Source organism: Piliocolobus tephrosceles, chromosome 16 (genome assembly GCF_002776525.5).
Source record: "Piliocolobus tephrosceles isolate RC106 chromosome 16, ASM277652v3, whole genome shotgun sequence".
Taxonomy (NCBI): domain Eukaryota; kingdom Metazoa; phylum Chordata; class Mammalia; order Primates; family Cercopithecidae; genus Piliocolobus; species Piliocolobus tephrosceles.
The window spans coordinates 73,979,729-74,002,196 of NC_045449.1; the positions used below are offsets into that span (position 1 = coordinate 73,979,729).

Genomic DNA, 22,468 nt, shown 5'->3' on the forward strand with positions numbered 1-22,468 from the left:
GGGGTATCTAGGTATAGGGCCCTTCTCCTCTTCTTTTCTTCTTTTTTTTTTTTTTTGAGACAGGGTCTTGCTGTGTTGTCCAGGCTGGAGTGGAGTGGCACTCTCCCAGCTCTGCAACCTATACCTCCCAGGCTCGAGCGATCGTCCCACGTCTGCCTCCTCAGTAGCTACGACTACAGGTGTGCACCGCCACACCTGGCTAATTAAAAAAAATTTTTTTTTAGGCTGGGTGCGGTGGTTCACACCTGTAATCCCAGCACTTTGGGAGGCTGAGGCAGGCGGATCACTTGAGGTCAGGAGATCGAGACCAGCCTGGCCAACGTGGTGAAACCCCGTCCCTACTAAAAATACAAAAAGTAGCTGGGCGTGGTGGCGCACACTTGTAATCCCAGCTACTCAGGAGGCTGAGGCAGGAGAATTGCTTGAACCCGGGAGGCAGAGGTTGCAGTGAGCCGAGATTGTGCCATTGCACTCCAGCCTGGGTGACAAGAGCAAGACTCTGTCTCAAACAAACAAAAAAAAAATTTTAGCAGAGACAAGGTCTTACTGTGTAGCCCGGGCTGGTCTCAAACTCCAGAGCTCAACCAATCTGCCCGCCTTGGCCTTTCAAAGTGTGGGATTACGGGCATGAGCCACTGCCCCCAGCCCTTCTCCTCTTGTTATAAGGGCACCCATCCCTGGACGAGGGCCCACCCTAATGACCTCAACTTGATTACGTTGGCAGGGACCTATTCCCCAATGAGGTCCTATTTACAGGTACTGGGGGTCAAGACTCAGCATTCTTTTCGGGGGGGGCACAATCAGTGACTCACAATCCTCAATCACCTGTTCCAGTGAGAAACAGGACTGAGATCAGAAGGAATGAGGCAGAGCTGCCCTAGGCTGGTTCTCCTCTCCTCCTCACCTGCCGGTCCCGGCCTCTGGGCCCGTCGCTGTCCTCTCCAGCTGTTCTTCCTTCCGGGCAAGGAGACTCAGCAAAAGGATATGAGTGGCCGCCCTGTGGGGAGCCCCAGACAGGCCTGTGGACGCTTTGGATAACTGCTGCGCCTGTCAACTCTCCTTGGTAGTCTAGGGTTCAAAGCTCAGGTGCATTCTAGAAGTCTGCTTCCAAGTGCTAAGGAAGCTTCAGAAGTTACCAGGAAAACCACAGGGGTCAAAGGTCCGTCGAGTTATTTCCCGGATCCCAGTTTAACGTCTTTTCCCCACAGCTTGCCGTTGTTGTGACCGAACTTTGAGTTCTGGAACAGGTCACATGGCTTGAAATCACAGTCAATTCACCAGGTGCTGCTTTGGCTTCAGGCTCTTCCTTCTGCCCAGCTCCGTCCTGCCCAGCAGCCTGCAGAGAGGAGGCAGCCGGCACCACACGGGGCTTTGGAGACGTTGCGGGGACTGAGGACTCCACCCCGCTGCACGGAGCTCCTGCGAAAGCGACCCTGAGACCCCTGGTGAGTACTTCCGGAGACCCGGCTCCTTGGATGGCTTGTGGTGCTGCTCCTGCACACACGACTCTCCAACAATCATTTCCCATGTTTTATTTAAATTTTTAAATATATATGTATTTTTAATTTTTGAGATGGAGTCTCGCACTGTCACCCAGGCTGGAGTGCAATGACGCGATCTCGGCTTACTGCAACCTCTGCCTCCCAGGTTCAAACGATTCTCCTGCCTCAGCTTCTCAAGTAGCTGGGACTACAGGCACCCGTCACCATGCCTGGCTAATTTTTGTATTTTTAGTAGAGATGGGGTTCTGCCATATTGGTCAGACGGCTGGTCTCGAACTCCTGACCTCAGGTGATCCGCCTGCCTTGGCCTCCCAAAGTGCTGGGATTACAGGAATGAGCCACTGCGCCTGGCCCATTTTCCATTTTTTAGATGGCAGGTGTTGATTTGCTCTGATTCTCAAGTATTTTTAGCATACAGACCCCTTCAAGAGGCATCTCTCTCCTGTGGTCCAGCCTCTCATTCCAAATGAAAAGAATCAAGTCACCGGAATTCATGGGTCTGTGAGGAATCGCTCCCACCTGTGCCCAAGAGATTAACAAAGGCGGTGGCTGCAGCTCTGTGGACAGTGGAGAAAAATTAGGCACAACCTGATATCCTCACACAGGAGCATGATAAGTCCACGTGGGTATTCATATCACTGAATCCGGTGAACAGTTTGAAGGATCGTGCATGTATCAAGCTGCATGTATCAGTATGAGAAACCTCAGAAGCTGCACAGCCTTGCACAGAACGATAGTTTCTGTGAAGTCCCAGCTAACACCGAAGGCGCTGTTGATGTAAACCTGCTTGAAGTATCATGCAAAGATACTATATACTGTTTATACACACTTCCACTTATAGGAAATGATTTTTAAAATATCATTTTTAGGCTGGGCGATAATCCCAGCACTTTCAGAGGCTGAGGTAGACAGATCACTTGAGCCTAGGAGTTCGAGACCAGCCTGGGCAACTTAGGGAGATTCCATCTCTACAAAAATTAAAAAATAAGCCAGGCATGGTGGCGCATGCCTGTGGCCTCAGGTACTTGAGAGACTGAGGTGGGAGGATTGCTTGGGTCTGGGAGCTCAAGGCTGCAGTGAGCCACGATCACCTCACTGCATTCCAGCCTGGGCAACACAGCAAGACCCTACCTCGAAAAAAACATTTTAAAATGATTTTTAGAATGTCTGGCCAGAGAGGGAGGGAAGAGGGACTGAAGAGAACAAAAGGCGCCATCTGCCTCTCGTTTCCTTAAAAAGAAACCCGAAGTGCAGAATGTCAAGATGGCTGAATCCACATGGTGGGTACATGGATATTTGTTATTTGCAGGATATTTGTTATTTGGAGGATTTTTTTAATATGCTGGAAACAGTGCACAGTTTTAAAACATTTTAAAATTATTTAGATGGATTCATGAGCTAATGGCCTTACGTTGATGCCACATAGGGGCTCAGACAGGGGTACAGCAGAGGACACAGCTTATCTCCAAAGCTAGGACGCCTGGGCCTCTTGCTAGGACGGGACGCTGGGCAGGTGACCGCTGAGGACCTCCAACAGCTCTTAGAGTCTGCGCTAGCCAGCATGTCCCCCGAAGAGCAGGCGTTCCGGGCTGTAACAGCAACGTGCTTCATGTACTCTGTCCAGACAGACCTGGGCTTGGGACATCAGCCCTGGTGGCGGCCCAGACCAGCTGCAGCTCAGCCCTTTTGGGGACCTGTCCACTCTGTCTGCCTGGCCACCTTTGTAAGCCCATACTCTCCGCAGCCGAGCCGTGCTGGCCGTTACGACCCTGAAGCATCTTCCCCAAGGCACTTGTGCACAGTGTCATTCCCCAGCACATTTCCCTCACGTGGAGTCCTCTGTGAAGTCCTCTGTATCAGTGTCCTGGGCCGCTGCAAACAAGGGACCACCTGCTAGGTAACTGAAAACAATGGGAACTTTTTTGTTGTTTTTTTAGACAGAGTCTCGCTATGTCACCCAGGCTGGAGTGCAGTGGCACGATCTCAGCTCTAGAGAAGCCGACAGTCTTGCTTCTAATGAAAATTACCTTTCATGAAGAACATATAAAGCAGCATTTCCAAAGTGTAGCACCCCTACTGTTATTTGTTTGTTTGTGTGTGTGTTTGTTTACTGGGACAGGGTCTCCCTGTGTCACCCAGGCTGGAGTGCAGTGGCACAATCTCAGCTCACCACAACCTCTGCCTCCCAGGCTCAAATGATCCTCCTGCCTCAGCCTCCTGAGTAGCTGGGATTGCAGGTGCATACCACCATGCCTGGCTAATTTTTGTATTTTTAGTAGAGACAAGGTTTCACCATGTTGGCCAGGCTGGTCTCGAACTCCTAGGTTTGAGCAATCCTTCCGCCTTGGCCTCTCAAAGTGCTGGGATTATAGGCATGAGCCAATATGCCTAGCCTACTACCATTATTTTAGATGAATTTCTTTCTTTCTGTTTTTTTTTTGAGACGGAGTATCGCTGTGTCGCCCAGGCTGGAATGCAGTGGTATGATCTCGGCTCACTGCACGCTCTGCCTCCCGGGTTCACGACATTCTCCTGCCTCAGCCTCCCCAGTAGCTGGGACAACAGGCTCCCACCAACACGCCCGGCTAATTTTTTTTGTATTTTTACTACAGACGGGGTTTCACCATGTTAGCCAGGATGGTCTCGATCTCCTGACCTCATGATCTGCCCACCTCGGCCAGGCGTGAGCCACCTCACCCGGCCAAAAAAAATAAGTATTTATTTACTTTAATTTTTAGAAAAAGCTGTAACTGACACAACAAAGTGTGAATTAGTGACGTTATTGCTTAGGATTGGGGTAGAGCAGGTGGGGCCATAGCACTCAGTCTTACGCAGAGGGAGAAACTAGCATGGCAAAGACTGTCAAGGTCGTTCCAACACCATGGTGATGAGTACAGTCATCTTCAAAGCAGATCTTATCCTGTGATGAGCATCTGAACATTTTGTCATCATGGGAGTTTGTCCTTGCAGGCGTTACCACGCTGCTTCCCCTGCTGTAAACATCCCAGGACCATGGGTTCTGACTGGCAAAGAGTGCACCTTGCAAATTTTACGATGGAGTTGATTTTAAAATGGTGCCACCCTGGCTCTTCTGGGCTCCTGCTTCCCTGACAGCTCCACCCCCATGGCCGCCCCTCCTAGGGTCCTTCCAGCGCCCAGCCATGGGGGAACTTTGCCGCAAGGACTCTGCGCTCACAGCGCTGGACGAGGAGACGCTGTGGGACATGATGGAGAGCCACCGCCACAGGATCGTGCGCTGCATCTGCCCCAGCCGCCTCACTCCCTACCTGCGCCAGGCCAAGGTGCTGTGCCAGCTGGACGAGGAGGAGGTGCTGCACAGCCCCCGGCTCACCAACAGCGCCATGAGGGCCGGTGAGAGCAGCCCCCTCTTCCCCACCTCTTCCAGCTTCCTGCGGCCCCAGGTGTTCCTTGGCTTTCGGTCCACACGGCTCCACTGTCTGCCTCTATCTTCAGGGGGTCTCTTCTCATCACGTCTCTTATAAAAACACTTGCTCTTGCATTTAGGGCCCACCTGGATAACCAGGATGATCTGATCTTGAAATCATTAACTTACATCTGCAAAGGCCCTTTTCCCATAAAAGGTCACCTGGACAGGTTCGAGATGGACATGTCTTTGAAGGGGAACCACCATTCACACCACTACCGATGTCTTTGGAGTCCATTCTGATGGTCCCACTAGCCGTGTTTATTCATTAAAAAATGAGGATGCTAATGGCTTTACCATATAAAGTTGTTAGAAGCAGCAAGTGAGTTAGTTTATAAAATACTGCAAAGCTGGGGCTATAGAAAACAGGCAGTAGGTGGTAGCTATCAACATGGTAATATTCATGCATGTTGGCGTATGAACCCCAAACACAGGAGAGATTAATCCACGCTAGTCATTCTGGCTGAGAGAGATGGGCTCTGGGCCCTGGGTGTGGAAGGCCCCGAGGCTCCCTAGGACCTGTCCCCTGTAGCCCTGGGGTGCCACTCTGCTTCTTTCTGTGCATGGCTCCAAAGCTGATGGCACTGTGGTGGGACCCGGCGTCTGCACCACCCACCGGCTTGCCAGGGAGGTGCTTGCAAGCAGGAACCAACCTCCTCACCCTGTCCCCGTCCCCCCACGCTTGCCAGAGCACTTGGGTTGCAGTTTTTGCTCAATAAATGCCAGCTTTACCCTTCTCAAGTCTGACTGAGGTCATGTGGGTAAAGGGAGCCTGTGAGAGTAGTAAGGGTGCATCCCACCCAGCAGATCCCGGAAAACTGCTTTTACCTCCCAATTCTTAGATATGCGAGGGGTTTCCCCAGCCCCAGGCCGCTCCCCCGTGGGGAAGCCAGCCAGGGCGCGCAGCCCCTTTGGTAGCTAACAGACGGTTCTGCTTCCCAAGGGCACTTGCTGGATTTGCTGAAGACTCGAGGGAAGAATGGGGCCATCGCCTTCCTGGAGAGCCTGAAGTTCCACAACCCTGACGTCTACACCCTGGTCACTGGGCTGCAGCCTGATGTTGACTTCAGCAACTTTAGCGGTGAGAGCTCCGACTCTGATCGCAGGCACTTCCTAGGAACCTCAGGCTCCTGGTAACCCCAGGTGCCCCACTTACCTGCGATTCGCCCTTCTCCCCCTTCCCTCCAGGCTGCAGTCCCTGTCCCAGCCCCAGCACTCTGAGGGTGAGGAACCCCCTCCCTGTATTGGGGGTGGGTAGGATAAGGAGCCCCTGCGCCTTGACTCTAAAGGGTTGGTCCTGAATTACCCAGTGCCAAGAGGAGAGCCCTGAGGGATGGGGTAGGGAGATCTGCTTGGAGAGACACAAGCAAAGGGCAAGGGAGTGTCTCCTGGAGTCCACCGTTAACCTTGTGGCTTTGCTGGAGGGGCCAGAACAGCCCAGCCCCAGCTCCTAGGAGGCAACAGAGGGTACAGGGCTGCAGAGCCTTCTGTGCACTGCTCACCATTTTCCTTCAGGGAGTAATTCTAGGTTTCCCTGGAGGAACTGTTGAAAGATTTATGTATTGAAAGGAACAGGACTCACATGACCCAAAACAGAGGAGAACAGACCATTTTCCCTGTATTCCCGCACAGTGTGTGTTTACGTTCTTTAGAGTTCTGGTACATGGATTCGTATTCTTGTTTTATCTTTTTCTTGGGATAACATTAAAATGAGTTAGCACTGAGCGTATCTCAGCTACTAAGGAGGGTCATTAAATCTGAACAGTGGGGTCTCATGGGGAAGGTCAGAGTGGGTAACCCTCATGCCAAAATCGGGAGTCACGCTGTTTATTCAACCAAAGGACCAAGACTGCTTGAGGCCCAGGAGCTTTTAAGAAGACCAGCAGGTTAAAGCTGGGGGCCTGCTGGGGAGTCCGGGCAAGGCTGTGGGGGCATGGGAGCAATGCCTCGGCCCACCGGCCCACCTACACACCTGCCACATGCCCATCTGCGCACATGCTCAGCTTCCCACCTGCTCACTTGCCCACCCGCCCGTCTTCCCACAGGTCTCATGGAGACATCCAAGCTGACCGAGTGCCTGGCTGGGGCCATCGGCAGCCTGCAAGAAGAGCTGAATCAGGAGAAGGGGCAGAAGGAGATGCTGCTGCGGCGGTGCCAGCAGCTGCAGGAGCGCCTGGGCCTGGCCGAGACCCGTGCTGAGAGCCTGCACCAGCTGGAGGCTGACCACAGCCGCATGAAGCGTGAGGTTAGCACCCACTTCCATGAGGTGCTGAGGCTGAAGGACGAGATGCTCAGCCTCTCGCTGCACTACAGCAGCGCACTGCAGGAGAAGGAGCTGGCCGCCTCACGCTGCCGCAGCCTGCAGGAGGAGGTAGGGGGACACCCTGCACCCCAGCAGGACCCTGCTGCTGTCTGCCCCCAGGCCTTTGTACTAGCTGGTCCATCTGCCTGGAACTCCTTTCCCCTCTTCCTTGTCTAACACTTCCCTGCCCCAAGACCCTTGGCTGAGACCCCTCTGGGAAGCTGATCCTTCCCCTCCCCGGGAGGCCACCCAGGCCCCTCTGTATAGCCTGCATGGTGGCGAGGTGTGCCTTGTCCAGTAGCTGCCCATGGCCTGGCCTGCTTGTCTGTGAACTGCCCATCCTGCCGACGCCTGGGCAGATCTGGACACTCTGGGCTCCATATTTGTAGAGCCACCTGTGTCCCACTGCCCAGCTGCGGCAGTGACACGGGATAGTCAGTCTCTGTCGTCCTCCTTTGTCCTTCTCAGCTGGTCCTGGACTCAGGCGGGGAGGGCAGGAGGGTTCTCAACTCAGGCCTCTGAAACTCAGTGTGTTTCACTCATTTTTCTTTGGGGCTAATGACCTGACTGTTGGGTAAAAGGCTTCTCAAAATATGGAGGATGTGCACTCTTTGTCATTTTGGCATTTTCTTTTTACCTTTATTTTTATTACTATTATTTTTAATTTTTTAGAGACAGTGTCTCACTCTGTCACCAAGGCCGGAGTACAGTGATGCAGTCCTAGCTCACTACAGCCTCAAACTCCGGAGCTCAAGGGGTCCCATCCCCAGCCTCCTGAGTAGCTGGGACTGCAGACTGTGCCACCCACCCAGCTAATTAAAAAAAATTTTTTTTTTGAGATGGGGCTCTCACTATGTTGCCCAGGCTGGTCTCCAACTCTTGGGCTCAAGCGATCCTCCCACCCCGGCCTCCCAAAGTGCTGGGATTACAAGTGTGAGCCCCTGCGCTGGCCAGCGCTTTGCCTTTTTTAAAAATTTTTTTTGATTTTTTTTTTTTGAGATGGAATCTTGCTCATCGCCCAGGCTGGAGTGCAGTGGCGCGATCTCGGCTCACTGCAAGCTCCACCTCCCAGGTTCACGCCATTCTCCTGCCTCAGTCTCCCAAGTAGCTGGGACTACAGGCGCCTGCCACCATGCCCGGCTAATTTTTTGTATTTTTAGCAGAGATGGGGTTTCACCGTGTTAACCGGGATGGTCTTGATCTCCTGACCTCGTGATCCGCCTATCTCGGCCTCCCAAAGTGTTGGGATTACAGGCATGAGCCACCGCGCCCGGCCACTTTTTGTATTTTTAATAGAGACGGGGTTTTGCCATGTTGGCCAGGCTGGTCTCAAACTCCTGACCTCAGGTGATCTGCCTGCCTCGGTCTCCCAAAGTGCTGGGATTACAGGCATGAGCCACAGCGCCTGGACTCCTATCTCCTTTTAGAGAACAAGATCTGGGTGTAGGTGTGCCCATCACTACTGGGGTGTCTGCTTCTCAGCCCTTTCAGGGAACAGAGCTAGGAAACATACACACACGTTTGGAAATATACATATACATACGCACATACATACTTGTCTGTGTATACACACATACTCATATGAATGGAAGTATACATACAGTTCACATGCATACTTCAGAAATCTTGTGTTCTCACCCATACCTCTAATTCTAACCCATGCCCCGCGGCTTCTTCTTGCCTTCTCCTGTTCCATCCGTGTGTGCTCCTTTGTTCCATCCGTGTGTGCTCCTTCCTCAGTGGGAACCCTGCTCCCAGCGTCACCAGCACATTCCGCCATGCTCAGTCCTGCAGGACATCTCACATCGCTTCAGAATCGCTCTGCCCATACCACTGCCATTAACAACCCCACTCAGATGAGCACTGGATTTGGTTGTAATTCACCTCCCCCCACCACCCAGTCTTGCTCAAGGCTGAGGGTTTGTAATCAAACGCTGTGTTTGTGAGTCACTGTAGCTTCGCGCTCTCTGTCCTTATCTGTCTGTCTCTCTCTTCATTGTGGTTATGGCGTCTGTGGGAAATAGAATTCGGTTCATTTGTTCTGGTTCACTTTCAGTCTCATGTTTTCCTGTTCCCTTCCAACTCTGACTTGATTTTACTTTTTGAATCTGTAGACCGTGACGTGCCCAGCCCAGCTGGACCATTGCAGGAGCTGGGTACTTGCGAATTGAGAATGTGCTAAGCGGGTGTCGGGAGGGGAAAGTCCAGGTGGAAAGGTCCTTCTTGGCCACAGCCCAGGGGTGAGCACCAGCACCCACCCTGACATATGACTCTCCGGGCTTGCCTCATGGGCAAGCCCTCCCCAGGGCTGCGACACCCAGGATGGGAAGAGGCCAGACCCATTGCTCAAGCTCCAAGTTTCTGCTGTCCAGAGGAAGGAGGCCAGCAGGAGCTGGTGGGACAGTCCCTGGAAGGCCAAGGCCCTGCACACAGATTGCAAATCAGTACAGGGGCTTTGCTGTCTGAATAGCCCCAGTCCCACGTTCCCAGGCACATCTACCCCATCCGACCTGACTTTCCTCTCTCTTACTTCTTCCTGATTCCCATGACTCCAAATCCCCTTTATTGCTGTATTTAGAAGAATATGGACAAGCAGGGGAGCCGGGGAGCATGCTGGCCATCACTGCCGGCTGCTCAGCTGTAGAGATCCAGGAGCTGGTCATCAAGGCCTCTGGTCTATTCTTGGGACCCTAACCCTGGATGGAGTTCAACCATGGTGCCTCATCTACACAACAGAGCTGAAAGGCCTCTGTCCTCCCAGCCCCAGGCGAATATTTGGGACTATTCATTAGGTGAACCCTTTTGTGGGTTTTTCAGTCTCAAGGCAGGAAGCCCCCTGAGTGTGAAAAGCATCACTAGGAGGAAGGGTGAGAAATCCACCCAGCTCCTGGTCAGGGGAGAAGCTGTTTCCATCGCCTTCCTGTCGCCTCCCCCCTGCACAGCTGTATCTACTGAGGCAGGAGCTGCAGCGAGTCAACATGGTCTCCTCCTGCGAGCTGGAATTGCAAGAGCAGTCCCTGAGGACGGCCAGTGACCAGGAGTCTGGGGACGAGGAGCTGAACCGCCTGAAGGAGGAGAATGAGAAACTGCGCTCGCTGACGTTCAGCCTGGTAGGTTCCGGTCCCCCCAGCAGAGAGCAGCCTCCTGCCTTGGGGGCTTGGCCCCCAGGCTGTGGGGTTTCTGGCAGATGGTTTAATTAAGGTGAGGCGAAGGACAGGAGGTGAAATTCGGTGACTCTTCTCACCCACTTTCTCTTTACCTCCTTCCTTCCTGCTATTCCCCAGACCCCAAAATTGGCACAATTAAAAGCTGCTGGAATCAGTATTAAAAGCTGGAACTGGGTACAGTGGCTCATTCCTATAATCCCAGCACTTGGGAGGCTGAGATGGGTGGATAGCTTGAGCTCAGGAGTTCAAGACCAGCCTGGGCAACGTGGCGAGACCCCATCTCTACAAAAAATACAAGAAGTAGCTGGGCATGGTGGTGCACACCTGTGGTCCCAGCTACTCAGGAGGCTGAGATGGGAGGATCGCTTGACCTTGGGAGTTTCAGGCTGCAGGGAGCTGAGATCACGCCACTGCACTCCAGCCTGGTGACAGAGGGAGACCCTGTTTCAAACAAATAAAAACGAAAGCCGCTGGAGGTGCATCACAGTGCCCCACTCGGTGGGTTTACTGCAGCCATTGTGTTTTGGAGTGGACTTGGCCCATTGTAAAGCATGGGACTCGTGTTAAAGATGGGGGAAAGAAACCTTTCTGCCTGCAAAGATTCTGCCCTCTGGGCCTCATGTGCACTGGAGAGCGGGGGGTTCTGAAGCAGAGCAGTGAGTGAGCAATGACCCTTGGCTTCTCCTCCTCGCCCCGCTCAGTAGATTAGTATTGAGATATTCCTTCCATAAGCATTCACCGGGCCGGGGGCACCGGCCCTCCTGCAGCCTGGATTGTGTCCCTGTTTACAAGCTGCTTCCTGGGAAGTGAGTGTCCGAGGGAACCACCCGTCTGCTGGTTTCTCCCTCGCTGCGAAACTGCCGGTAGGTCTGCTGAAGGAGAAGGCTGACCTGGTAAAGGGAGGAAGTGGTGTCCTAAGAGGTCGCCAGCTTCCTGTGTTCCTTTCTCCTTGGATGTGAATGTGCACGTGTTCCAGGCGTGGTGGGTGGCTTTTCCGTGGCTTCTCTCCTGCCCAGTGTACAGTAGTAAGACTGCATCCGTCCACACACCTGACTGTTGCCGCCGTCTTCTTGGGATTCTGCTTGCCTAGGGCAGGCCTCTGGGGAAGCCAGCACCCCAAAATGAGCTCTCTCTGCCCCAGGCGGAGAAGGACATTCTGGAGCAGAGCCTGGACGAGGCGCGGGGGAGCCGACAGGAGCTGGTGGAGCGCATCCACTCACTGCGGGAGCGGGCCGTGGCCGCTGAGAGGCAGCGAGAGCAGGTGCTGTGTGACCCCTTCCTTGCCTGTGACCCTCCTGGGGCTGGTCTCGGGGGCGCGGACAGGTCTGTGGGGAAGCCAGATTCCTTCATCCACACCGAGCTCACATAATTTTGCTGAACGAAACTGTCGGTCTGCTTTGTCAGCGCCACCCTGAGCACCGACTCACACCCACAGCTAAGACCATGGTCAGGCAGATGCGTGACTCAAACGCAGGGGATTGCAGGGCCCGGGGCCCCGGGGAGAGCCAGGGACTTAGGTGAGCAGGGAACGGGGAGGAAACGGGACGGTGGAAGAGAAGAGGACAGGGAGGGGGAATTGTTTTTTTGGGACATTAAAAAAGCAAAACACAACTATGCATGTAACATCCACTCATTGTTTTAATTCAGATATAATCAGCCTAAGCAACTATCTTGATGTGCCTCGAAATCTAGCACTTAAGAGACAAGTGAGGCCAGGCACGGTGGCCCACGCGTATAATCAGCACTTTGGGAGGCCGAGGCAGGCAGATCACTTGAGGCCAGGAGTTCGAGACCAGCCTGGCCAATATAGTGAAACCCTGTCCCTGCTAAAATTACAAAAATTAGCTGTAATTTTTTTGGTAGAGGGCCTGGTGGTGTGTGCCTGTAATCCCAGCTACTAGGGAGGCTGAGGTACAAGAATCACTTGAACCCTGGAAGCAGAGGTTGCAGTGAGCCGAGATTGTGCTGCTGCACTCTAGCCTTGGCATTGCAGCAAGTCTCCATCTCAAAAAAAAAAAGAGACGCGTGAGAACTGACCTTATTTCATCCCTAGAACTACCTCCTTCCCTCCACCCCTGGGTTCCCTGACCCCCTCCTCAGCCCAGACCCTCGGAGCTGCTGAGCTCCACAGGCCATGTGTCCCACTCTGTCCAGTACTGGGAAGAGAAGGAACAGACCCTGCTGCAGTTCCAGAAGAGTAAGATGGCCTGCCAGCTCTACAGGGAGAAGGTGAACGCGCTGCAGGCCCAGGTGTGCGAGCTGCAGAAGGAGCGAGACCAGGTACCTAAGAGGCCAGGCCCACCCCGTCACCCAGTGCTTCCTTCCCCAGGTGAGGGCTGGTTCCGGGGACAGTCTCATGGCTCCCTGTCCTTGATGGCAGCTGGTCCCAGATTTCAGGGTCTCTTTCCTCGGTCCACACGAAGTTTCCTCACTCCCCCATGCCTATTGTCCACATGCTGTCTCTATCATCCTTCTTGCTTTTATTCCTGGCACATGACCCTGAGAAAGTGCACCCCAAATATTGGGTTTTGTTGAAACTGCACACGTGAGCATGAATTGAAATGAATCCTAAGTTTGCACAGCTCAGCGTGGGCCATTTAGTGGATGTCAGATGAGCGCAGGCTAGAAACGGGGCTCTCCTTCTCTAGCTGAGGCTCCCCCGTGGTGATGGCGTGGCCTCCTTACTCCCGTCTTGGCCCACAGGCGTACTCCGCAAGGGACAGTGCTCAGAGAGAGATTTCCCAGAGCCTGGTGGACAAGGACTCCCTCCGCAGGCAGGTGTTTGAGCTGACGGACCAGGTCTGTGAGCTGCGCACACAGCTCCGCCAGCTGCAGGCAGAGCCTCCGGGTGTGGTGAGTGCTCCCGGCTGACCCGAGCTGGAGGCCAGGCAGGGGCTGCGGGGACAGCAGGACAGAGCTGGGCCCCAGGGTGGCCCAGGGAGGCACTGGGAGGACAGGCAGGGTCCCAGGCTGGGCCACACGCTGCACCTGCAGAGACGGCCCAGTGTCACTGTGTTGACCGACACACCGGCTCCCACGCGTGAATGGTGCCGTGAAATCTTGAAGGTGCTCAGTAGACAAGTAGAGTCTGCTTCCGTGTCATAGAATGGGGAGCTTAGCGGAAGGTTCTGGAACCTGTCGAGTGTGGTGATGGATGTGGCAGGCGGCGTTCGAAGCTGTCCACAGGCAGCCATTTGCAGTGCAGATGCTACGTTCCTGAAATGCTTAAAAGCCCAACGTCTGAGAGCGGAAAGACAGACCTACGTGTAACAGAGGGAGCATGTTCCAAGACAGCCGGGACTCTTAGAAAGCCTCTGGCTCTGGGCTGGTGGGCAGCTCCAGCTCCAGGCCCTAGGGAGGCACAGGAGCTCCTCCCTCCGCATGCAGAATCCACCGGCCCTTCCTGCCTCACCCCTACACAGCCAGCGTCCCACATCGACGGTGAAAACACACGTGTGCATGCAGACAAAAACCCTGGGGCAGGCGCCAACGCGCAGGCTGTGCTCATTCTGAGTGTGAGATGACGGGTGGATTTTATTTTCTTCTCTTACTGGTTCTGCTTCCCTATCTCCAATTTTGTGTATGTGTGTGTGTGTATGTGTGTGTGTGGGGGGTGTGTGTGTGTGTGTATGTGTGTGTGGGGGGTGTGTGTGTGTGTGTGTATGTGTGTGTGTGGGGTGTGTGTGTGTATGTGTGTGTGTGTGGGGTGTGTGTGTGTATGTGTGTATGTGTATGTGTGTATATGTGTGTGTGTATGTGTGTGTCTGTGTGTGTGTGTATGTGTGTGTGTGTGTCTGTGTGTGTGTGTATGTGTGTGGGGTGTATGTGTGTGTGTGTATGTGTGTGTGTGTGTGTATGTGTGTATGTGTATGTGTGTATGTATGTGTGTATGTGTGTGTGTGGTGTGTGTGTATGTGTGTATATGTGTGTGTGTGTGTGTATTATATATTATTCGTAGAACTGGTAACTCACACATATTCTAAAAGAAATGAAATGCTGTGTGTGCAGCTGGTTTCTTTCAGTCCCGTCGATTGGCAGCGCCTGTGGTCCTGTGACACTGGGGTCCCAGGCTCAGAGGACAGGGACATGATTGTCTTCCCTGGAAGCTGACAAGAGGAAACTGCTGGGGAGGGTGGAGCGGGCGGTGCTGACCTGGTAGAAACCCCACGGGCCTCGAACGGGAGCCTTTCCTGAATTAACCAGCCTGTCTGGCCTGTCTTTGGCAGCTCAAGCAGGAAGCCAGGACCAGGGAGCCCTGTCCACGGGAGAAGCAGCGGCTGGTGCGGATGCGCGCCATCTGCCCCAGAGGCGAGAGCGACACCAGCCTCGTCAGCTCCACCGAGGTACGGCCGCTCCTCCCGCCTCCCTCACTGCCTTGACCCTCTGGGCCAGCCCAGGGGCTCCTCTGTCAGGACAAAAGTGGGCCTCCTTCCACCCTGTTCCCACAGGGAAGAGGTTGGTGCGATTGTGAGAGTATATTTTAGTTTTTTTGAGACGGAGTCTGCTCTGTTACCCAGGCTGGAGTGCAGTGATGTGATTTCGGCTCACTGCAACCTCCACCTCCCAGGTTCAAGCGATTCTGTTGTCTCAGCCGCTCAAGTAGCTGGGATTGCAGACACCCGCCACCATGTCCAGCTAATTTTTGTATTTTTAGTAGAGATGGGGTTTCAACATATTGGCCAGGCTGGTCTTGAACTCCTGACCTCAAATGATCTGCCAGCCTCAGCCTCCCAAAGTGCTGAGATTACAGGCATGAGCCACTGCACCTGGCCCTATTGCGAGAGTTTTAAACATCAGAGGTTGATTCTGTCACAGTCCTGGAGGCCAGAAGTCCAAAGTCAAAGTGCTGACAGGGTACCCGTCTGAAAATCCTGTTCCCAAAGAAGGTCACATTCACAGTTTGCAGGGTGGACATGAGTTTCCAGGGAACCCGATTCAACCTGGCACAGACGGTCCCCAGATATGAGTTTCCAGGGGACCCGATTCAACCTGGCACAGACGGTCCCCAGATATGAGTTTCCAGGGGACCCGATTCAACCTGGCACAGACGGTCCCCGGACATGAGTTTCCAGGGGACCCGATTCAACCTGGCACAGACAGTTCCCGGGATGCCAGCCTCACTGTGGTTTCTGGAGCCTCAGGTCCCTGGCATCTGCCCTCACCCTTTGGCAAAGTAAAGAGGCGGTCCCACCACAGTGGGCATGTGGCATGAGGATGCTGGGCTCAAAGTCCCAGTGCCGCAGGATGCCGGGAGCCGGGAGGGAGGGAGGATGAGAGGTAGGTAAGCCTGACATCCCTTTGCCATGCCTTGGGTGGACCTGGTGTTTCCTTCCTGGACCATCCCAGCAGCATCCCAAGAGCATCAGGCCCAGGCTCCCTTGCCCCCTGGCCACTCAAAGAGTCGGGGGAGGCCAGGATCTTCCCCAGAACACTGAGTGCACACAAGGGGAAGATGTCACTGTCGGTGCTGGGACTCCCTGGGCCAGGGCAGCCCAAACCCTCAACTGAATTGACTCTCGCATCTGCCTTAATGCCCCTCTGTGCCCCTATTCCCCACAGAACAGAGTCCAGCCATGTTTCCCTTCCCTAGGGGGTGGGTCGGGTCGGGGAGGGAAGAGAAGGGAACTCAGGTGCTCAGAACTGGCTCCCAGCAGCTCTGCTCACCAGGGCAGACCGTCCTCATTCACCAACTCGTGGGCAACTGACCGATCAGCTCCCCTCCAGCCATGCTTCTCCTGCCCCGGCTTTCTAATCTGGCCGCTCTAGGGGGACTGCCTCCTACTTCCTGGGCTCTCTGTGTGCCACTGCTCTGTTGCTCTCTCTGTCTGGAATGTGCCCCCCACACACACATTCCACCTCACTCCTCTGTCTGTGCCACTTTCTCCAAAGAGTCCGCCCTGGCCTCCCTGCCCTGCCCATGGCGCCCACAGCCCTGGAATGCCTCACTCCACCTCACTGGTCCATGGGTGCCCATTGGTTCCCCCACACCAAGGATGGTGCCTGTCCTCAGATGTACATCTGACACCATCAAAGGACCTGGCACATAGTAGCTGCTCCAGGAATACTTATTAGTGAAAGAAGGGGCTGGACTCAGACCTACCCCACACACCGGGTGGCCTCAGTGCCTCGCACGTCACATTCGTCAGTGTTCGTTCTGAACGCAGCCTGCCCTCCCTAGCCGCTAACTCAACCTCTCTGGGCCTCAGGTGCTTTGTGCATTAGTTCGTTCTCATGCTGATGGTAAAGACATACCCGAGATTGGGTAATTTATAAAGAAAGAAGTTTAATTGACTCACAGTTCAGCACGACTAGAGAGGCCTCAGGAAACTTACAATCACGGCAGAAGGCACCTCTTCACAGAGCGGCAGGAGAGAGAATGAATGAGTGCTCAGCAAAGGGGGAAGCCCTTTATAAAACCATCAGATCTTGTGAGAACTCACTCACTATCACAAGAACGGCATGGGAGAAACGGACCCCATGATTCAGTTGTCTCCACCTGGTCCCACCCTTGACATGAGGGAATTATTACAATTCAAGGTGAGATTTGGGTGGGAACACATGGCCAAACTACATCACTTTACATGTCAAATGGGACAGCAGCGCCGCCTTACACATTTATCCTGAGAACTAAGCCAAGCAGCTAATAGAGTGCCTGACATACAGCAGGTGCTCACTGCATGTGACCCCAGTGTCTGGCATACAGCAGGCGCTCAGTGTATGTGACCCCATGTCACATGGGGTCACATTTCCTTCCCCTCCTGCTGCCTCCTCTCCACTCAGTTCTCACTGTGGCTCACTCTCTCTACACCGTGGGGGAGCAAGGGAGGAGCCTCGGGGTGTCCTCGTGCATGCCCCACTGACCTCTGCCCTCCCTTCTCCAGTCTCAGCTCTGGTCGGACCTGAGCAACACATCCAGCCGCGAGCTGGCGGACAGCTTCCGCTCCAGCAGCCCCGCGCCCCCCAGCCAGCAGTCCCTGTACAAGCGGGTGGCCGAGGACTTCGGGGAAGAACCCTGGTCTTTCAGGTAGAGCACGTATGGCATTGGGGTCCTTCCTGGCAACTCACCAGAGACACCCATCTAGACCTCAGGGCATCTGGGGGTTGCAGGCAGCAGCTCCTGCCCTCAAAGCCCCGGAACTGGCAGGTGCTGGGGGCCAGTGCTTGGGGCGTGGGGACTCAGAGGGAGCAGGTGACGCAGTTTGAGCCTGCTGCTTCTTGTGCTTTGCAGCAGCTGCCTGGAAATCCTGGAGGGAGACCCAGGAGCCCCGCCGGGAGCTAAGGCGGGTGACCCACACCTGGATGATGAGCCCCTAGACAGGGCAGGTGAGCGTGCCCAACCCTGAACCTCCACAGCAGCTCACCTCCCCTGGGCAGAGCAGGGAGCTGATGAGAAGGCCGGGGCCTCTCTCCAGGGAAAGAGCAGATAGAAGCAGAGCTCAGCTTCTGCCCTGGGCCTTGACTTTGGCCTTGATCTTGCACTTTGGGAAAGTCCCGCCTGCCAGCCAGCATAAGCCAAAGGCCAGCTGCGCTCTGTTTGCTGGCGTCCTTGTGTTTTTCCCTAGAGCCAGGGAAGTTGTGTTTGATCCACGCCCCGCTCAGCATCCAGCCCCCTGCTCTGATCTGTAATGCCTGGGCTTCCCAGTGGTTTCAGATGGCAGCAGACAGGGTCGCTTAGTGGTGCCAGGCTGAGGTCAGGCACAGCGTGACATCTACCTGAAGGGAGCATCTCTCCTCTGAGGCGCTGGCCCTAAGGCCTCGTGCTTCTCTTGTGGCTCATTTCTGTTTGTGATTGGACCAGCCCTCTCTCCTTCCAAAGTCCATGGGCCCATCACGGGTGGGTGCCTTAGCCTTTCCACCTCAGCGCAACTGGCGCCCAGCCTTTGGCCTTGCACACAGTAGGTGCTTTGCTCCCCATCTGGAATTCACCTCGTGGCCACCAGGGGACGAAAGTGCCCTGCGCTGCCCAGGTGCCTCCTGTGGGTGGCATGACCGGAAACCTTCATCTCTGGGGACTCATACACGTTTTTATGTATAACAGTGATAAATTGAGAGAGCCCACCCAAGGCATATCTAAATTAGATGTGAGATGAGAAGGGAGAGCTTATTCGTCTTGATTTTTCCTCTGTGAGGATTCTGCGTAATGCCCTAGTTGCATATACTTTTAGTGGCATTGACCTCAGATATATCCAGAGTACACACCTCATTTCATTGGCTTTGAATGTGATCCCAGTGGGTTTTTGCCTGTGAGCCAGGCCTAGGGAACTCTTAGGTCTGTGCCGGCCCTGGTTCTCCCGTGTGGTTCACAGAGTGAGACTTGCAGCCGTGGACTCTGGCAGGCTGCTCCCTGGCTCGGGTGCTCACAGGCTGTACAGTAAAATGCTAGAGCTTGGGAGACCCTGGGGAGCCTCTAGTCCTAGGATTGACAACTCAGAGACCTGCCACCGCCAGCTGGGAAGCAGAGGGGTCTGGGGTAAGGAGCAGGCAGCTGCTGGCCAGTGCCAGTGATTGCTGCTACATAGAAATACAGGCTAGCGTGGAAATGCAGGCCAGCGTGGAAATGCAGGGAAGTACAGTAGTGCAGGTCTGCATAGAAATGCAGGTCCATGTTTGGGAGGCCGAGGCGGGTGGATCACGAGGTCAAGAGATCGAGACCATCCTGGCCAACATGGTGAACTCTCGTCTCTACTAAAAATACAAAAGTTAGCTGGGAGTGGTGGTGCACACCTGTAGTTCCAGCTACTCGGGAGGCTGAGGCAGGAGAATCACTCGAACCTGGGAGGCGGAGGTTGCAGTGAGCCAAGATCGCGCCACTGCACTCCAGCCTGGCAACAGAGCGAGACTCCGTCTCAACAACACTAACAACAACAAAAGAAATGCAGATCCATGTAGAAAGGCAGGTCAGGGCTGGGCGCAGTGGCTCCCACCTGTAATCCCAGCACTTTGGGAGGCCAAAGCAGGTGGATCACGAGGTCAGGAGTTCGAGACCAGCCTGGTCAACATGGTGAAATCCCGTCTCTACTAAAAATACAAAAAATTATCCAGGTGTGGTGGTGCATGCCTGTAGTCCCAGCTACTCTGGAGGCTGAGGCAGAAGAATTGCTTGAACCCGGGAGGTGGAGGTTGCAATGAGCCAAGATCACACCGCTGTACTCCAGCCTGGGGGACAGAGCGAGACTCTGTCTCAAAAAAAAAAAAAAAAAGAAAGAAAGGCAGGCCAGTGCAGGCCCATGCAGACATGGAGGTCAGTGCAGAAATGCAGGCCAGTCCTGAAATGCAGGTCCATGCAGAAATACAGGTCAGTGCAGTAATGCAGCCCCAGGGTTACAGCTGATATTTTTTCAAGTGAAGCCAGAAATCCAGACTTTAGGTGAAATCTTCCTGTCTTTCAAATGTTGGCAACCCATTCAAATATCACAAAATAGCATGTGGTGCTCAGACCCTCCCAGCTGCAGCTCCTCACTAGTTACAGTGATTTTCGGAAAGATGAAATCAGTGTCCAAGCATTGAGGAAGGGGTGGAGGAAGAGAAAGTTCAGCCTCAGCACAGAGGATGGAACAGTCAGGGGGTGCCTGAGGCTGAGGGAGAAGGGGTTGAGGTTACAGGAAGCCCCATCAGCAGTGGGGTGACCAAGATCTGTGAGCTCTTGGCTTCCTCCCAGACCTTCCCCAGCTGGAAAGCAGCCTGCAGCCATTCTCACCTGGAAGCCTTGATGTCTCGGAGAGGTGAGCAGCAGGGGGGAACCCTCTGAGGCTGGCTGGGGAACCAGGGCCAGGGGGTGGTAGAGCAGAGGGTGAGTGTCCTGTCACCACTGGGAGGTGACAGTATTTCCCAGCACATGGGGCCACGGAGGGGGAAGAGAATTCCAGAACACTGGGGCCAGAGGGAAGCAACGGGGAGGCGGCCTTGCCGGCTCCCCTACTCTGGGCAGTGCATAAGCCGGTCATCTCCCGGCCTGCAGCGGCGTCCTCATGCGGCGGAGGCCAGCCCGCAGGATCCTGAGCCAGGTCACGGTGCTGGCGTTCCAGGGGGATGCATTGCTGGAGCAGATCAGTGTCATCGGCGGGAACCTCACGGGCATCTTCATCCACCGGGTCACCCCGGGCTCGGCGGCGGACCAGATGGCCTTGCGCCCGGGCACCCAGATCGTGATGGTGAGTCGCGCGAGGCCCCTCCTGTCCCCCGGGCTCTTCATGGGGGCAGCGGCAGTGGGTGGGGTGACCCAGACAGACTTCAGATCCCCCAGACCATGCAGATCCACCCTGGGCTAGGCCCCTGCTCTTTCCTGGGCTGATGTAAAGCGTTCCGCTCATTTATAAATGAGAGTTGTGCCATGGGAAACCCAGCACACCACCCGCGGTGGCTGCTGCCATGCAGCACTTCTGACCAGGGGTCTTTGCTTGAGGCCCTTTGACAGGGCTGGTGGCGGTCACTTTGGTGTGTGCAGTAAAATACACGTGACATATAATTCACTATTTTAACCATTGGGGCATTTCAAATACACATGACATATAATTCACTATTTTAACCACTGGGGCATTTCTTTTCTTTTCTTTTTTTTGGGGGGGGGGATGGAGTCTCGCTCTGTTGCCCAGGCTGGAGTGCAGTGGCGCAATCTCCATTCACTGCAAGCTCCGCCTCCGGGATTCACGACATTATCCTGCCTCAGCCTCCTGAGTAGCTAAGACTATAGGCGCCCGCCACCGTGCCCGGCTAATTTGTGTGTGCGTGTTTTTAGTAGAGACAGGGTTTCACCTTGTTAGCTAGAATGATCTCGATCTCCTGACCTTGTGATCCACCCACCTCGGCCTCCCAAAGTGCTGGGGTTACAGGCGTGAGCCATCGATCTTTTCTTTTCTTTTTTGTTCTTTTGAAACAGGGTCTCACTCTGTCACCCAGGCTAGGGTGCAGTGGTGCAATCACAGCTCGACCTCCCCAGGCTCAATTGATGCTCCCACCTCAGCCTCTTAAGTAGCTGAGACCAGACGACAAGCATGTGTTACCATTTGGGGACATTTTCTAAAACTTTTTTTTTGTTGTTATAAAATGCACAAAACTGCTGAGAAGATAAATGGACACAAATGTACAACCTGGCCAAGCGCAGTGACTCACGCCTGTAATCCCAGCAGGAGGCTGAGGCAGGCAGATCACTTGAGGTCAGGAGTTCGAGACCAGCCTGGCCAATATGGCAAAACCCCATCTCTACTAAAAATACAAAAATTAGCCAGGCGTGGTGGTGGGTGCCAAGTAGTCCCAGCTACTTGGGAGGCTGAGGCAGGAGAATCGCTTGAGCACGGGAAGCAGAGGTTGCAGTAAGCCAAGATTGCACCACTGCACTCCAGTCTGCGTGACAGAGTCAGACTCTGTTTCAAAAAAAAGTACAATCTAACTAATTATTATTATTATTATTATTATTATTTTTTTTTTTTGAGACGGAGTCTTGCTCTGTCCCCCAGGCTGGAGTGCAGTGGCCGGATCTCAGCTCACTGCAAGCTCCGCCTCCCGGGTTCATGCCATTCTCCTGCCTCAGCCTCCCGAGCAGCTGGGACCACAAGCGCCCGCCACCTCGCCCGGCTAGTTTTTTTTTTTTTTTTTTTTAGTAGAGACGGGGTTTCACCGTGTTAGCCAGGATGGTCTCCATCTCCTGACCTCGTGATCCGCCCGTCTCGGCCTCCCAAAGTGCTGGGATTACAGGCTTGAGCCACCACGCCTGGCCGTAACTAATTATTATTAAGTGAATACATGGGCAGAGGGTGACTTTGATGTGGCCTAAAAGCAGAAGCAGAATTATTAAACTTTAGGAAAAAAAATACTTCTGGGCACAGTGGTGCATGCCTGTAGTTCTAGCTACTCAGATGCCTGAGCCCAGGAGATTGAGGCTGCAGTGAGATATGATTGCACCACTGCACTCAAGCCTGGGTGACAGAGCAAGACCTTGTCTCAAAAAAAAAAAAAGCCAGGCACAGTGGCTGATATCTATAATCCCAGCTACTCAGGAGGCTGAGGCAGGAGAATCACTTGAACCTGGGAAGTGGAGGTTGCAGTGAGCTGAGAT

General features: G+C 54.1%; 1 protein-coding gene across 7 annotated transcripts in view; it reads left to right on the forward strand.

Moving 5' to 3' along the window:
* CARD14 (caspase recruitment domain family member 14) overlaps positions 1-22,468 on the forward strand; it is a 41,759-nt gene that overhangs the window by 9,539 nt on the left and 9,752 nt on the right. For 4 of the 7 annotated variants that reach the window (XM_023211616.2, XM_023211619.1, XM_023211620.1 and 1 more), the window contains exons 2-14: positions 1,300-1,445; positions 4,644-4,874; positions 5,891-6,028; positions 6,993-7,318; positions 10,192-10,359; positions 11,558-11,677; positions 12,571-12,696; positions 13,120-13,269; positions 14,643-14,759; positions 17,298-17,440; positions 17,645-17,739; positions 20,075-20,138; positions 20,375-20,567. In XM_023211616.2, coding sequence (XP_023067384.1) covers positions 4,664-4,874; positions 5,891-6,028; positions 6,993-7,318; positions 10,192-10,359; positions 11,558-11,677; positions 12,571-12,696; positions 13,120-13,269; positions 14,643-14,759; positions 17,298-17,440; positions 17,645-17,739; positions 20,075-20,138; positions 20,375-20,567 — 1,851 coding nt within the window. In that variant the 5' untranslated portion in view covers positions 1,300-1,445; positions 4,644-4,663. Of the gene's footprint in view, positions 1-1,208; positions 1,446-4,643; positions 4,875-5,890; positions 6,029-6,992; positions 7,319-10,191; positions 10,360-11,557; positions 11,678-12,570; positions 12,697-13,119; positions 13,270-14,642; positions 14,760-17,297; positions 17,441-17,644; positions 17,740-20,074; positions 20,139-20,374; positions 20,568-22,468 lie in introns of all 7 variants that reach the window. The other 3 variants (XR_002731510.2, XM_023211617.1, XM_023211618.1) reach the window with 1 other exon arrangement.